Below are 15,526 nucleotides of genomic sequence, written 5' to 3'. Positions count from 1 at the left end.
TCATGTACTTCATAGGGTCGGAAACGCTTCTGTGTACTGTTAAATACTTTTCAAGAAATTAAACAAGCCGTTACATTTTGAGTCTCTAGGCGTTGTAGGCGTTTGTGGTTGCGGTAAAGAGGACGTAACACCTAGTTAAAACATATATAGACTTCACTGGTACTGCATGTCAAATTTTAATGTAGATTACGGCGTTCACACGGACATATACGCTATCTTCTACTTGGTTCAAATTTTTCATCGAATACAACACACCCTCTTATTTTTCGACAACTTTATTGAATGTAGAGGACCATGAATGGTTTTCATGTGCGAGAATGTATTAAATAGTAGTATAGGAGTAGATAGATAACGTCTGACATCGCAAGGACCCACTCTTTACCTACAGTCCCGCTGTACAAAGTAGTAGACTTAATTGTACTCGTTACTCGTAGAAAATCTAGCGTTTAGAATCTAGTATACCCCTAGATTCGTCGGAAAGTATGTAACAGGTAGAAGGAAGCGTTTCCGACCCTTTAAATTAAGTATATTCTTGATCAGGATCACTAGCCGAGTCGATTTAGCGATCCGCCTGTCCGTGTAAACGCTGAGATCTCAGAAACTATAAGAGCAAGAATGTTGGGACTTGGCATGCAGATTCGTAGTCCTCCTGTGCAGCGCAAGTTTGTTTCAGCAGGGTGTCACGCCCCCTCTAACGCCCACAAACGAGCGTGACAACAGAACCCGTCTGATTAAAAAATGTGGGCGTTTTTAATATTTTGTTAAAACTTAAATGAGATATTGTTCTTATTAGCAATACCCATCTACATGCCAAATAATTATTAACAATTAATAATTAATTGGACCAGTCTTAAAAAAGTTATAACCAAATAATAATGAATATTTTGCCACCCAATAGAGATGGCACACCACATGCAGTTAATCAGCTAATACGCCATGAAGACGCTAGGGGCGCTATAGGCAAGGCGTGTTAGTGGAAAAAGCAGAGTTGCCTTAAGCATATCTCCATCCCTCCCTCACTCCTTTTAGCTGACTAACGGGTATCTAACAGTCGAGGCTATAGCGTTTCTCTTGTTTTATAATACTTTCGAACATGATATCATTTATAAAATTTCAATGGGCAAGTGCCGACGTGCTTGTGCGAGGCAACGGCAACCGAGTCATTCAAGTGTGTGAAAGAGATGTCGAAATATGCAGAGGCAGCACTTAGTGTGGTGGGCAGGAAGGCGTGCTGTGATTGGTGCCTGGCTTTCTTTGTGGCTATTGGTGGATTGCGAGGCCGCCCGCCTACTCCACTCCATTCTCAAATGTGTGAACTTTGAAGGCCCTTTTTGGAATAGTCCAAGACGAACTCGCAGCACATGTACAAGTTAAAATATGCTTTGAATGTTGTTCAAAATTTGAAGCGGTATATTATTTAAAGTTTTAAAAGGCTGACCATGAATCATGTTTTTAGCCATGGAAGCCAAGATGGTTTAAAGCTGTGCACGGCACACATGGCGATAAGTCTGATGATTCGGTTGCTTGGCCCCTTGCTGGCTGCCATTAGCTGCAAAAGCCAAACAACTGCCTAAAAATAAACACCTTTGTCAATCCATCCACCCAAATACTGTCGCAGGGCTGAGCAATCGGATTGGCCACCACAAGAGCAGCCTCCCAGTATTGTCGTTTGCGGCGATGCTACGCCTTTGCCTGTCCCTCGGCTTCGGGCTGTCTTTATTGGCTGGTTGCAGTAAGATGGGAACGGCTGCCCGGAGTCAACGCCAACCGTTACGGGTGGGCGGCGCGGTGGCGTTGTAAGCGTAAAAAGGACCAAGTATTTCCAAGGACATGCAAACGCCCGCGCCATCCCACACTGAGTAGAGATAGGGATAAGCAAAAATAGTAGAAGTAGATAAGAATAAGGAAACCGTGCGCAGAATCTCTGCGGCTGGCATCAAACAGTCCGGAAAAAATGGTTAGCAATATTTTACGGTACACAAAACGAAAGAGAAAACACACTTTTAAATAAAAGAAGAAAAAGTAATGTCAACGGTTGAAAAGGAATCCCGGGCCAACTGAACAAGCCACAGCAACGCGAGTGTTCGGTCTACTTTACTTATGCAAAGGAGTACCCAACGAAAACCAAACTTCATCTCCAGCTGCCAGCCGATGGCCAGTGCTTTCCCAAACCGTCAATCAGAACTTCGTTGTTGCAATCGGAGGACTTCTAGAGCTGTATCGGCATCGATTACAGGTTCGGTTTACCGTTACGGTTTGCGGTTGCGGTGCGATACGTATGTCACGCTTACAGTTAAAGCTTTTCCGGTATCCAAATTTTGATAAAATGGTGATCAAAGTGAAAAAAAATATAGTGATTGTGTCCAAATTCTGATTTTGTTTCAACAAAAGGAAATATAATACAACTACTTCATCGATACCTAAACTGCTGTAAAATGGACCTATCTACAGCCTATCGCTACAACCAGAATATGATGGAATATTATACATGTAATACTCTATTCTTTATGCATTTTATGCATTTTATAAATTACACATGCTTATACTTTTAGCTTTGACAGCATATAATAGTTGATTACAAGTAACAAGCGATAATTGCCATAGCAAAGCCAAAAAATATCCTAATAATAACTCTTTAAACTGAAAAAAAACGTATAAAAAACAGTAGACGATTATTTGATACCCGTTACACTAAGATGGAGATAAGCATGCACCAAATCGGCAGTTTCCGAGATTGCACACTATATTTCCTTATAACTTTTGAATGAATGGTTCGATTTGATTTGAATTTTTGGCATGTAGATATATATTGATCAGCATTACACGATATTACAAAATGTGGGAGCTAAACAGGTTTTGGCATTATGGGCATATGTGAGACCAATTGTGATTTGATTATAAATACTCATCTACACTCGGGGAAAAACACCATGCTAAAATCAAGTACAAGCAACCTTGATTTAGGAACGATTTCATGCTTACCATTTAAGAACGTTCGTGCTGGAAAATTTCTCTCGTTGAACACATTTTCTATTTATATATCTAATAATTCCCAACTGTTTATTCTGAAAGTACTCGGTATATAAGGCTCATAAATTACACAGTGTTAATGCCCGTAAGCGGCAAGTCGTAAGTTAACTTAAAATATTAATATTATTTAGATATATCTCGTTTATTTCAGTTTCAAATACTTACTTCTCTTACTACTTACTAATTAAAACCCAACTTAAATTTACAATAAATGTAAATTGATTTAAGAATTATTCGTCCTGAAACCATGCCTGCAACTTTCTGACTATATATTTAAATTGTTCTTGTTTTTAGTACAAATATGTCTAGATTTAAGAAGCTTGGAGAAGTTTTGACTCCGAAAATACTTGATTCAAGCACGAAATTCTTGATTTTTTTCTGAGTGTACATGTCAACAATTTAAATCAGACCATTCATTAAAAAGTTAAAACCTAATAAACTGCCATTTCGAAAGCAGCCGATTTGCAGCATGCATATCTCCATCTCCCTCGCACTACGTGAGGCTGAGCAAAAGGTACCTAGTAGTCCAGGCACTAGACTATAGCGTTCCTTCTAGGATCGGACCATCACAGCACATTTTCAATTCTATGGTTATATATAGTTGTCGTCTTTGCACGCTCTCTTTGTGCACCTCGTCACCTCGTGTTTTACCATCCACAGTGATACTGCTTAAGACCTTGATTTATCGGGCCTCTATATATTACCGAGTAAGTCGCTACAATAACGTTTTACACATTCTTCTGATATTGAGATTCAATAGGTTCATTATTAAATGACAATTGAGGCACCAACAATGGTCCTTTGTTCATAGTTTTACTGCAGTAGATATCCTGCTGTTTGCTTCCAGAAGCATGGGTCAAAGCCAAGTAAATGTGTAAAAACACCTCAACATTTTCAGCTGCTATTTTTTCTACCTAACATTAAATTGCAAATATAATTCCTTTGATACAACAAAGTTTATAAATTCTTTATCGTTCCCAAAATTGTTTTGTATAATGAAATAACAAGAGTGAATGCCTTGACTATCATGAATCCGTTACTCAGCTGAAAGGAGTGCAAGGAGATAGGGATTTGCAAGTGACCGTTCCTGAGATAATCTTTTAATTTGAAAAATTTTGGACATTAATGTACATGTCATGGTGCACTTTTTTGTTTTTTATTAAATGCGAAAACAAAAACCTTTATTTTAAAGTTGATGTCTTTTTTGTTGTGATTGAATAAGGTAAATAAAGAGTACATTATTTCGAGAGATAAATCAGTTAGAAGTTGCCTATTCCGTAGAGCGTCTGTCTCTGATCCCAAAAGGACCAAGTTCGGTCCTGGAGCAATCCATTTTATTGTCTACTCTTTTAATATAAGGTGTACAGGAGACTTAATTGAATTTTGTGGTACTCGCATTGAAAAGGTAGTTATATTTTATACTTTTGACTGTGGACGGCAGTGCGCGTGGTGATGAAGGGTACGAATGCGACTACTATATATAGACGAATAAATGAAAATCTACTGTGATTGTCCGTTACGAGTGATACTCGTTACGAGTTATACATCAATCGAAAGGTATCGCAAAAACCAAACGTATTGCATACAAAGATCAATTGGTTTGGGAAAAAGAGCGGTGAAAGTGTAAAAGTGAAAATTTATAGAATTTGGTCTGTTGGGTCGGTTGAAGTAAGGAAGTCCAGTTATATTCTCACGTTAAACACGCGTCAAATGACACCTCATTTGCTAAAATGCGATGTTCCGTTCAAGAGTTATACGCAAAACGAGAATTTGGCGGACTTTTTGCTTGATTATATATGTATACACTGATAAGAAACTGATTAAATTCTGTATTAATCATAATCTTAAACGCTGCCAAGCGATTGATGGCAACTTCTGTTAGCGTTGGACCTCCGGATCATAAAAATGTCAATTACATTTTTTTGATGACACAGTTTCTTTTTAAGATTTATCGAAGCTCAAATGTTCATTTTCTGTGTTTTTAAGTTGTTTACATTGAGTATAAAAATAAATGTTTGTTGAATTTTTTCACAACTTTTGACGGTGAATATCTCAACTCATATAAATTGTGGCAGATAATGTATCATGGATATATACCGTGTGAGTATTTCAAGAGAGCCAAATCTAACGGACAATTGGTGTCCTGTTTCAGTGGCCGAATGGGTTATGTCCCTACTACTCCTCTTGAGGAACATAGGCCAGTCAATTTTGAATGGTACACTACTATCCGGCAATGCGAGCTCTCACACTTCTTGTGAATTTAAAATCGTATTATGACTAAATGCAATCTTACACTTTTTTAAAGTAATGTTTTCTTAATATCAATGTTGGTTTTCTTATACTTAAAGTTCTTAGCTTTCTGTACTCATTAAAATCAGAAATGTTACATATGGAGTAAGAGCGAGCAATTTGCACAGCAAATTCAAATTAGTGAAAGAATTGAGAATCCCGATGTGATGTATGCAAATGAAGTGTGGCAAGTGTTCTTTCCTCTTTCGCAGCATGTTTGTCATTAGTTATTTTGTCTTCAATCTGTATACGATGCGCGGTCTCTTTGTGGTTGATTAGTATCAACAGACAAATGAATAAAATAGTATGCCAATATGATTGCATGTTTAATAAAAGAAGAAACAAAACGTTCGACGTCGTTCCCCATTTGTAATCCCCTTTCCAAATATGTACCCGCAAAATTGAAAGTCTGATACGATTGTTTAACCTGAATCTTAACATTTTATACCCTATGTTCGTAAAGTAAAAGGGTGTATTGTATAAATCGGAGTGTATGGAGCAGGTAGAAAAAAGTATTTAGGACCCTATAAAGTATCAAATAAAAACACCACTTAACGGGTAAGGAGTCGAGACGATGTCACCCTCAACTAACTAAAGTTTTAAATAATTTCTTTCACTTTCTAAAACGTTTTTATTCTGCCCGCTTTAGCAAAGTATTTATCAATCGATATACATGTTTTCATTGGGAAGGCAAAGACCATTTGGTTAATGTCTGCCGTCCTTAATTATAGAAAAATGTTTTTTAGAAATTTTTAAAAAGTATGTGTAGTTAGACATTGGAAATTCAACACACATTTTGTGGGGGACAAACATTTTTATTTTGGAATGCTATCAAAATCTTTCTTTTGGAAAAACTTTTGAACGGAGCATCGGATTTTAACTAATGAGGATTCCTTTGATTTTCTAGAAATTTTTAAAAAGTATGTGTAGTTTGACATTGGAAATTCAACACACATTTTGTAGGGGACAAACATTTTTATTTTTGAATGCCTTCAAAATCTTGCTTTTGGAAAAACTTTTGAACGGAGCATCGGATTTTAACTAATGAGGATTCCTTTGATGTGTATTTTCATTAAAAACAAAAAAGGAAGTTAACTGCGGCAAGCCGAAGTTTGTATACCCTTGCAGTTATAATTATTAAATTATAAAATACAAGAAATCATATTCCCAACAGTATAACATAATATGTCAAAAAACACCGAAGCTATAATTTGTTTCATATTATTTTCCCACCAATTTTCCGACCGTTCCTATGGCAGCTATATGACATAGTCGTCCGATTTTGATCAAATTAAATTCGAAATTCAGATCTAATTAAAAAATGTTATTTCCAAGCGTAGGAGGTTATATGTTAAAAAACACCAAAGATATAATTTATTTAATTTTTTTTCCGATTACTCCTATGGGAGCTATAAGATATAGTTGTCCGATCCGGCTGATTCCGACTTAGTTTCAACAGCATAAATTTTCTTAAACTTCGCATTTACATTGTCACCGCTCTTTCTCTTAAACCAATTGATTCAAGACCTTTCTGCGCGGCGCAGGGTGCCACGCCCAATCTAACACTCACTCTAACGCCCTTAACTCTGCAACCTGTCTAGCGCCAACATTTTTAAGGATTTTGTAAAAGTGTAAGTTAAAACAAGAAAAACCGCTATAGTCGATGGCATCGACTATAAGACACCCGTTACTCAGGTTACGGGAGTGCGAGTGGAATGGATATATGCTTAAAGCAACTCTGCTTTTTTTTAACTAACACACCTAGCCTAGAGCCCATCCTGGCGCCACCTATCTTCTTCTTTTATAGCGCCACCTAGCCTACAGCGCCAACTAGCCTATAGCGCCCCTAGCGGCTTGGTGGCGTATTGGTGAAAGCAGCTATTTTGCTTGTGTGTTGTGCAATCAATTAAGAATATATATACTTTATGGGGTATAATAATAAGAGTTTGTTCCTATATACAGGCCAAAGGAGGAGAAAATCTGAGGAGAAAATACGAGAAAATTGACTCAAGATTTGTCCCAACACACACCTCTTCCCTAATTTCAAATAAATCTAAATTTGTAAGTTAAAATAATGATATATAATTATATTTCTTAAATAGGTCATGGAGGCGTTAATCAACTAGGAGGCGTATTTGTTAACGGGCGGCCACTACCCGATGTCGTTCGTCAGCGTATTGTGGAGCTCGCGCACAATGGTGTCCGCCCATGTGACATATCACGGCAGTTACGCGTGAGCCATGGTTGTGTGTCTAAGATACTATCAAGGTAATTAAGCACTAAGAAGAACCGATTTTTAATAGCAAATAACTTATAGAGGCATCAAAATCTAGGGGAGCTTTAGACATTGTGCGGACTTGGCTAGATCGACTAGGCTAGCAATGCTGATCAAGAATACATTTACTTTATATCAGTAGGAGATGCTTCCTTCTACCAGTTACATACTTTTCCCCGAATATTGTATTCTTTTAATCTACGAGTAACGGGTATAACAAAGAAGATCGCTATAGTAGAGTGCCTAGACTATCAGATACCAGTTACTCTAAAAGGAGAAAAAGAGAGAGTACGACGTACAAGCAGCAAAGTGAGATTGTAATTTAAGCGTTATGGGCGTTTGTTGGCGTTAGATCAGGGCGTGCCAAACTTTTTTTTTTAAGCCAATCGATAGGTACTGGCGAGAAAAATACATTTCAGTTAACATTTTTATTCTGAAAAGTGCCCTAAAATCTTGTTTTGTGTATAACTTTTGAACGGAGCGTCGGGTTTTAATTATTAATGATGTGTAATTAGACTCGTATTGTCAGCAGGAATCCAAAAAACATATAAAAGGGCCCACGCACCCCCACTGGCCCCACAGCTCAAAGTTTCTAAATTTAAACTTTTACTTTTCAATGCGCTTTTCCCAAGCCAATTGATTTTCTTAAAGTCTTGGAATGCAATCCCTTAAGATTTTGCGATACCTTTCAATCAGTGTATCACTCGTTAGGATCGGACTATCTTTTTCAATTCTGTGACTGTATAATAGTCGCCTTCGCACACTCTCTTGGTGCACTTAGCCACTACGTGGACTGCCGTGCAGAGTGGTAGTAGTCCGATTTGTATCAAATTTTATTCGTGATTCTGAAATAATAAAAAAACAGCTATATGCCGGAGTAGAAAAGAAGAAAAATAACAAAGCTTTAAATATTTACCCATTAATTATCCGATTGTTCCTATGGCAGCTATATCACATAGTCGTACGATTTTTTTTAACTCGAAATTCTGAAATAGTACAAATCATAAAATTCTAAACAGTAGAAGATTATGTCAAAAACCACGGAAGTTGAGGGCCTCGACTATCAGATACCGATACCCGTTACTCAGCTAAAGGAAGCAAAGCGAGATTTTAAAGCGCCACCGCGATTTCAATGTATGGCAATATGGCAGCAGACATATTGAAGGGTTGTGGGCGTTTTTTGCGTTGCGTACGATAAGAAATCTAAATCTGAAATTTAAACCCTCTAGCTCTAGTTTCCGAGATCACAGCGTTCACACGGACAGACGGACATGGCTAGATCGACTCAGCTAGTATTCTAATCAAGAATATATTTACTATGCGGTCGAAGACGATTCCTTATACCTGTAACATAATTTTCCCCGAACACAATGTTCTTTTGTAATCTACGAGTAACGAGTATAACGAGTATTTTTCATTATTTTCCCGGTTGTTTCTTTGGGAGCTATATATATTTGATATGATTGTCCGATCGTGCTCGTTCCGACTTATATTCTACCTGCAATAAAAACGACTTTTGGGAAGTATTCATTCCGATAGTTTTTAAGCTGAAAGACTAGTTTGCGTAGAAACGGAACATGAACATGACTAGATCGACTCGTCTAGTGATGCTGATCCAGAATATATACACTTTATGGGATCTGAAACGTCTCCTTCACTGCGTTGCAAATTTCTGAATGAAATTATTAGGTACAAGTGTACAAATACAACTTCGTAATGGTTAGGAGGCCAGTGCTAGAAGAGGTATTCAATAGTGTTTGTGGCGTCAATAAAATTGCGACATCTGGAAAAATATTTATTTAAAATTGGCACTCAACCATATCTTTTGATTTTGTTTAGCTAATAAAATATCACATGCTTTATTTTCAGATATTACGAGACTGGTAGTTTTAAGGCCGGTGTTATTGGAGGCTCCAAGCCAAAAGTGGCCACCCCGCCGGTAGTAGATGCAATTGCCAACTATAAGCGTGAAAACCCCACGATGTTTGCTTGGGAGATACGAGATCGGCTTTTGGCAGAAGCTATTTGCTCTCAGGATAATGTACCCAGTGTTTCATCGATAAACCGGTAAGAACAACATTTCAAAAATTGTAGTCACCATTAAGCTTGAAACGTAAGCGTGGACTAGAACGGATATACGCACATCCGTTATGCGCTACGTTAGTATTCCGAAGTTTGTTTGCTGTCATGCTGTTAACATCCGTGTCCGTTTCCTCCAAGCGAAATTCGGATAGAACCCAACATCATGCTCTACTCTGACTTCATATTTTACCAAACCTTTCATCTAATAAAAATATCTAAGTAGTTTTTAGCGTTCATAATTGTGGCACAATGCTTGACACACGACCACAACAAAAGCCACTTTCCTCTCGAGCATCCGGTGTGGCTTTATTGCCGACAACATCATCGTAGAGTCTTGGCCATGCCACGTGGCACTTCCGACGTCAACACTGCCCCACATTGCTTTTATATACGCACTTCCTTTTTGACCATAATTTATGTTGGTACCGCTCAAAGATGCCGCCGAAAAGAAATTGCAAAAACCTCAAAATTATCGTCTAGTAAATATTAGCTGTACCCTGTAATTTACATATTTTCCTTTTGCAACACATGTAATGCTTAAATACTAGAGGCTTCTCAAAAACTTTAATCAGTATGTTTATAGCCGTTATGTCCGTCTGTCTGCCTGTCTGTCCGTTCGAATGAACCCTGAGATCTCAAAACCTAAAAAAAAACTAGAAAATTTGGATTTGTCATGCAGATTCTTGAGGTTCTGGGACAACGACAGTTGGCTTCAGCAGGGTGCCACGCCCACTCCAATGCCCACAAACGGCCATACGCCCACGTTAAAACCTGTCTAGCGCCAACATGTTTGAAGATTTTGTAAAACTGCAAATGGAATTTTGTTTTGGTTATGAATATCTAAATTCATGCCAAAAATTGTTCAAATCGGACTATCCATTAAAAGGTTATAAGCAATTGTGAACAGTCGCCATACTGCGACACTATCTCCCTCGCAGTTCCCTTAGCTGAGTAACGGGTATTAGATAATCGATGGCATCGACTACAGCGTTTTCTCTTGACTTTATATTAAGTTGTGTTTTTATATCCGTTCCGTACTAGATTCGTCGGAAAGTATGTAACAGGTAGAAGGAAGCGTTTCCGACACTATAAAGTATTTATTTCTTGATCAGAATCACTAGGCCAGTCGATCTAGCCGTGTCCGTCTGTCCGTATGAACGCTGATTCTCGGAAACTATAAGAGCTAGAATGTTATTATTATTATAAGACCTAAAGTTTCTTAAATTTACCTGTTTAACGTCATTTTTATTTTTCCAAGACGTTAACATTGAGTGTGGATACGCGCCCTTTTTGTTGATTAACAACTTTGAAATGTGAAATTTTACAACAATATGTGGCATGTCAAAAGTTTAAGAATCTTAAGGGCTAAACAGTCTAAAGCTTAAATAAAAATTGTAAGAGCCGTTTTGAAGAATTAAAAAAAAGCTTTAAAAATTGGAGCAAAAACTTTTGAGCATAATTTTTAATCTATGGTATTTAGACAAATCATGTTAGGAAACGTACACAGTCTTTTAAAATTCCTTTCCAAGGACATATAGCTCAAAACTTTTGAACGGAACATCGAATTTTAATTTTTAAAGAGGTGTAATCCGACGCGCACTGTCAGCAGGAACCCTAAAAGTCTAATAAAATGGCCCCCGCAACCGCCCTGGCCCCAACAGATAAAATTCTGTAGATGTTCACTTATACACTTTCACCGCTCCTTATCCCAAGCCAAACGATATTCTTAAAGTCTTGTTATGCAATCCTTTTAGTTCCGATCGGACTATCACAGTAGATTTTCATTTTTTGTGTATATATAGTAGTCGCTTTCGCACACTCTCGTGGTGTGCTTCGTCATTAAAAAATGTTTGATTCAAAACTATATCCCCTTTTTTTTATAAGTTATTATTATAAAAACTTCTTTTAGTTAAACACGCGGACGAGAAAATGGTTCTTAATGTCATTTCTTGAAACTTGATAAACTAATCAAATGTCATGTCAGAAAATGAGTTGAAAGTAAAGGAGCTTAGACGAAAATAATGTGATTGAAGTAAGCAAATGACAAGGGCATTATAAAAATAGTAATTATCTCGCTGGCAGATATTGTTTCCATGCAAATTATCAATAGTTAATGGCGTGTATAACCTTCAGAAAGGTTCAAATGTCGTATTGCACTTGTTTGGTACTCTTTACCACACCGATCACAGCGTGGTTGCAGCTAAAAAAATTAAATTAGAATTGGAGTTTTCAACCGCACCCGACACGTGCTACCATTCCTAATCAATTCGATTCGTGTTTCTACAAAATCCCGGAATACTTTACGAATGCCAAGACTGACATGTGACCGATGATAATGCAAAAGTCGCGGCGAGCAGGGTAATTCATGGTATAATCAGCAAGAACATTTCATAATGCGACAATGTGTGATGTGATGGCACTTGAGCGATGATTAGGGTGGTGGTGATTCAATCGGATCAAAATTGTGCGTACGAGGGCGGTAGGAATCCCCATGTACTGATTCCCAGGAGACTGACACTTAATAAAGTGACTTTCATAGCACTCAACCAATTTTAGTTTTCAGCCCTCCGCTGAAACACATTCAAATGTATCTACACATTTATACAAAAGAACATGCAGCGGGTAGTACTTTCCTCGCATCCCAAACATATGTCTCAATTGTGTGCACTGTCCAAATATCCAATTGCTCATCCCGTCTCCAAACTGGTACTCAAAAAAAATCAGAGACTGTTGTCATCAGGGCATGATTTGGGCGGAATTGACTTCTGGCCCTGCAACCCTCTGAAGCATATGGTGTTCCTACCAATCTTAAAAGCAACCTGTCAAATGTACTTACATAATGCATTTGGGGACTCCAGGTAGTTAAATAATTCCTCAAAGGCGCATTAGGTCGCCTCAATGTGTAATTTGTAATGTAATTGATATAGCCTTGCAGTTAAAACAAAATGCAATTATAGTCCATCTACTTGATATAGCTTTCTGGTTTCGGTAAAATTGTGTTACTAATCAGCCATTATCTGAGGTGTGACTGAAATCTCCGACTGTCTCTGGGACGGTTGCATTGAAAACCAAGCAAAAGATAAGTCGGTGTTACATAATCTAGATATTATTCTTTGATTGGTTTCAAGTCGTCTACTTATTTTTAGAACGGTTTCTGTAAGTCCTCTGAATATTTCATATGTACGGTATGTCGAATAAATGTACTACAATTTTGACGATTTTAAATTATTTATTTCGTTTAAAATAATTACTATCCAGCTTATAAGTTTCCGTCAATTTGTAAAGATGTTAAATTAGTTAATTCGTTTCAAATAATTAAGAACGAGCATATAAGTTCCAGTCAATTTGTAAAGATTTTTCACATTTTTTAATTTCAGCATTGTAAGGAACAAGGCCGCCGAGAAGGCGAAACACGTACATCACCACCAACAGCATCATGTACCACAGGGTCTCGGAGGAGGCCACATGGCCACAGAAAGTCTCGATAGCAGCACAGGAACGAACGGCGAACCGCAGCCCCCGGGTGGTGGAACTAGCAATAGCAGTGCTAATTCGGCAAACACAAACGCTTCTGCGGCGGCGATTGCGACGCACGCATCAATACCGACGTCAGGCTCTGATACTGTCCAAGTTTCAGTCGGCCAAATCAATGCGAGCAGCAGTGACACAAGCAATGGGAATATCAACTCAACGACTGAACAACGAACGACTGGATATAGCATTAATGGAATTTTAGGTATACAACATGGACACCATTCTCACAACAATAACAACAACAGTAGCGTCAACAACAACAATAATACAGATCCCACCAATTGTAAACGTAAAAGAATCGAAGCTCATGGTAAGTTTCCTTCGAGTCATCGCACATCTTTCGAACACAAACTTAATAGGGTCACAGAGCCAAATTAAATATGTTGTTTATTAGGTCTAAGACTGGTTTTTGATCGCCATTGCGAATTTTCGCAAAAATAAATTGTTAATAAGCTTTATACATGGGTACTGTGAGGCTGTGCGCCTGTTGAAAACTGAAAATTTACATAGCTTACTCCTTATTTATTTATTATTCGTCAAATCCCAGTCGGTTCATTTACATATCAGAACGCAAAGCCAGGCACAGAATATATTGCTTGGAAGCAAACATTATTGCGTGCAAAGGCGAAAAGTCTTGTGGTATCATTAATTCAGATGTCTTGTACCGCATGTCGGGCAGAGCAATTAGATACTATCTTAATTGATTGTGGGGGATGCTGATGTACAGCTTCACCAATATCTTAGATGGAATTTTGATAATAATGCCAAGCTGTCCAAATTATCTATTTCTCAGGAAGTCCCTGTCGGTTTCAATAAATATCCGTTAATGCATAACATCAGCAAACAATCGCACCCCAGATGAAGAGATTATGAGTCAATGGTACAACACCCAACTGTCTGAGTTTTTACTTATTTTTTAGAATTAGATACAATTACCCATGCTATCAGATCTTACCAGGACTCCAAAGTCGTGTCATTGAGTGGGTAATAAAAAGTCACGTAAAAATCACAATCCACTCATTGCCGATTTTTTTAAAGCGCTCTGAAATTGCTATTTCGGTCGCTTTGGGAATTAACTGCTGTTCACTTGTGGCAAATTTGTTCACATAAAGCAGATCGATGCAGGAAAAGTACCATGACATATGACAAAGGGTTGGTTTCCAAGTGACCTTTGTGTGGCCATATGTCAAATTTGATTCAGCATCAACTTCTAAAAGAGCAAAAATAATTTAATTTTAATTTATGATACAAATATAATAATACATTTCATTTACAGTTTTAACCGATCCTAACATGAAAAATAGAAGATTCCTTATGCGGTAAAAACCTAAAAATAGAAAATACCTTATGTGATCTCTTTTTTGCGCATGTGAATGTACTGCAGGTCAGTGTAGAGAGACAAAAAGCGAGGAATAAGAAGCTCACATCCCGCGCCCGTACCATTTATCAATTTAACTTTTACAGTAACCTAATCGGAACTAGACAAATTAAGCAAGGAAGAACGCTATAGTCGAGTACCTCGACTATCAGATACCCGTTACTCAGCTAAAGACACCAAAGGGAAATGGAGATATGCAAGAAGCAAAGCGAGATTGAAATGCGCCACCTACCGGCGGTAGACAGATTTAAGCGTTATGGGCGTTAGAGTGGGCGTGGCCAATTTTAGGATCAATCGATAGGTATTGACGAGACCAATACATTTCAGTTAAAATTTTGTATCTAGCATGAAAATTGAGGGCGCCACAGGCTTGGGCGGTTTGTGGGCGTTAAAGTGGGCGTGGCAAACTTTAATTTGGGCTAATCTATAGGTATTGATGAGGACAATACATTTCAGTTAAAATTTTTATTGTAGCATAAAAACTGTAGGAGCCACAGTTTTGGGCGGTTTGTGGGCGTTAGAGTGGGCGTGGCACATTGCTGAAACAAACTAGCGCTGCGTAAGAAGCTCAGGAGTCTGCACGCCAAATCTCAATAGCCTAGCTCCCATAGTTTTCGAGATCTCAGCGTTCATCCGGACAGACGGACAGACGGACATGGCTAGATCGACTCGGCTAGTGATCCTGATCAAGAATATATATACTTTGTGGGGTCGGAAACGCTTCCTTCTGCCTGTTACATACTTTCCGACGAATCTAGTATACCCTTTTACTCTACGAGTAACGGGTATAAATACAATGTCAAAAAACACCGAAGCTATAATATGATTCATATTATTTTCCCACCAATTTTCCGATCGTTCCTATGGCAGCTATATGATATAGTCGTCCGATTTTGATAATTTGTTGTTTCCAAGCGTAGGAGGTTATATGTTAAACA

General features: G+C 38.0%; 1 protein-coding gene across 7 annotated transcripts in view; it reads left to right on the top strand.

Moving 5' to 3' along the window:
* Positions 1-15,526, top strand: part of sv (paired box protein shaven) — a 46,351-nt gene that overhangs the window by 20,780 nt on the left and 10,045 nt on the right. For 5 of the 7 annotated variants that reach the window (XM_017088740.4, XM_017088742.4, XM_065867325.2 and 2 more), the window contains 3 exons: positions 7,422-7,587; positions 9,464-9,661; positions 13,054-13,520. In XM_017088740.4, coding sequence (XP_016944229.2) covers positions 7,422-7,587; positions 9,464-9,661; positions 13,054-13,520 — 831 coding nt within the window. Of the gene's footprint in view, positions 1-1,758; positions 2,491-7,421; positions 7,588-9,463; positions 9,662-13,053; positions 13,521-15,526 lie in introns of those variants that run through there. The other 2 variants (XM_017088746.4, XM_017088743.4) reach the window with 1 other exon arrangement.

Source organism: Drosophila suzukii, chromosome 4 (assembly GCF_043229965.1).
Source record: "Drosophila suzukii chromosome 4, CBGP_Dsuzu_IsoJpt1.0, whole genome shotgun sequence".
Classification (NCBI taxonomy): Eukaryota; Metazoa; Arthropoda; class Insecta; order Diptera; family Drosophilidae; genus Drosophila; species Drosophila suzukii.
The sequence above is the reverse complement of the archived record's forward strand: the minus strand, read 5'-3'. Positions and strand labels throughout refer to the sequence as shown.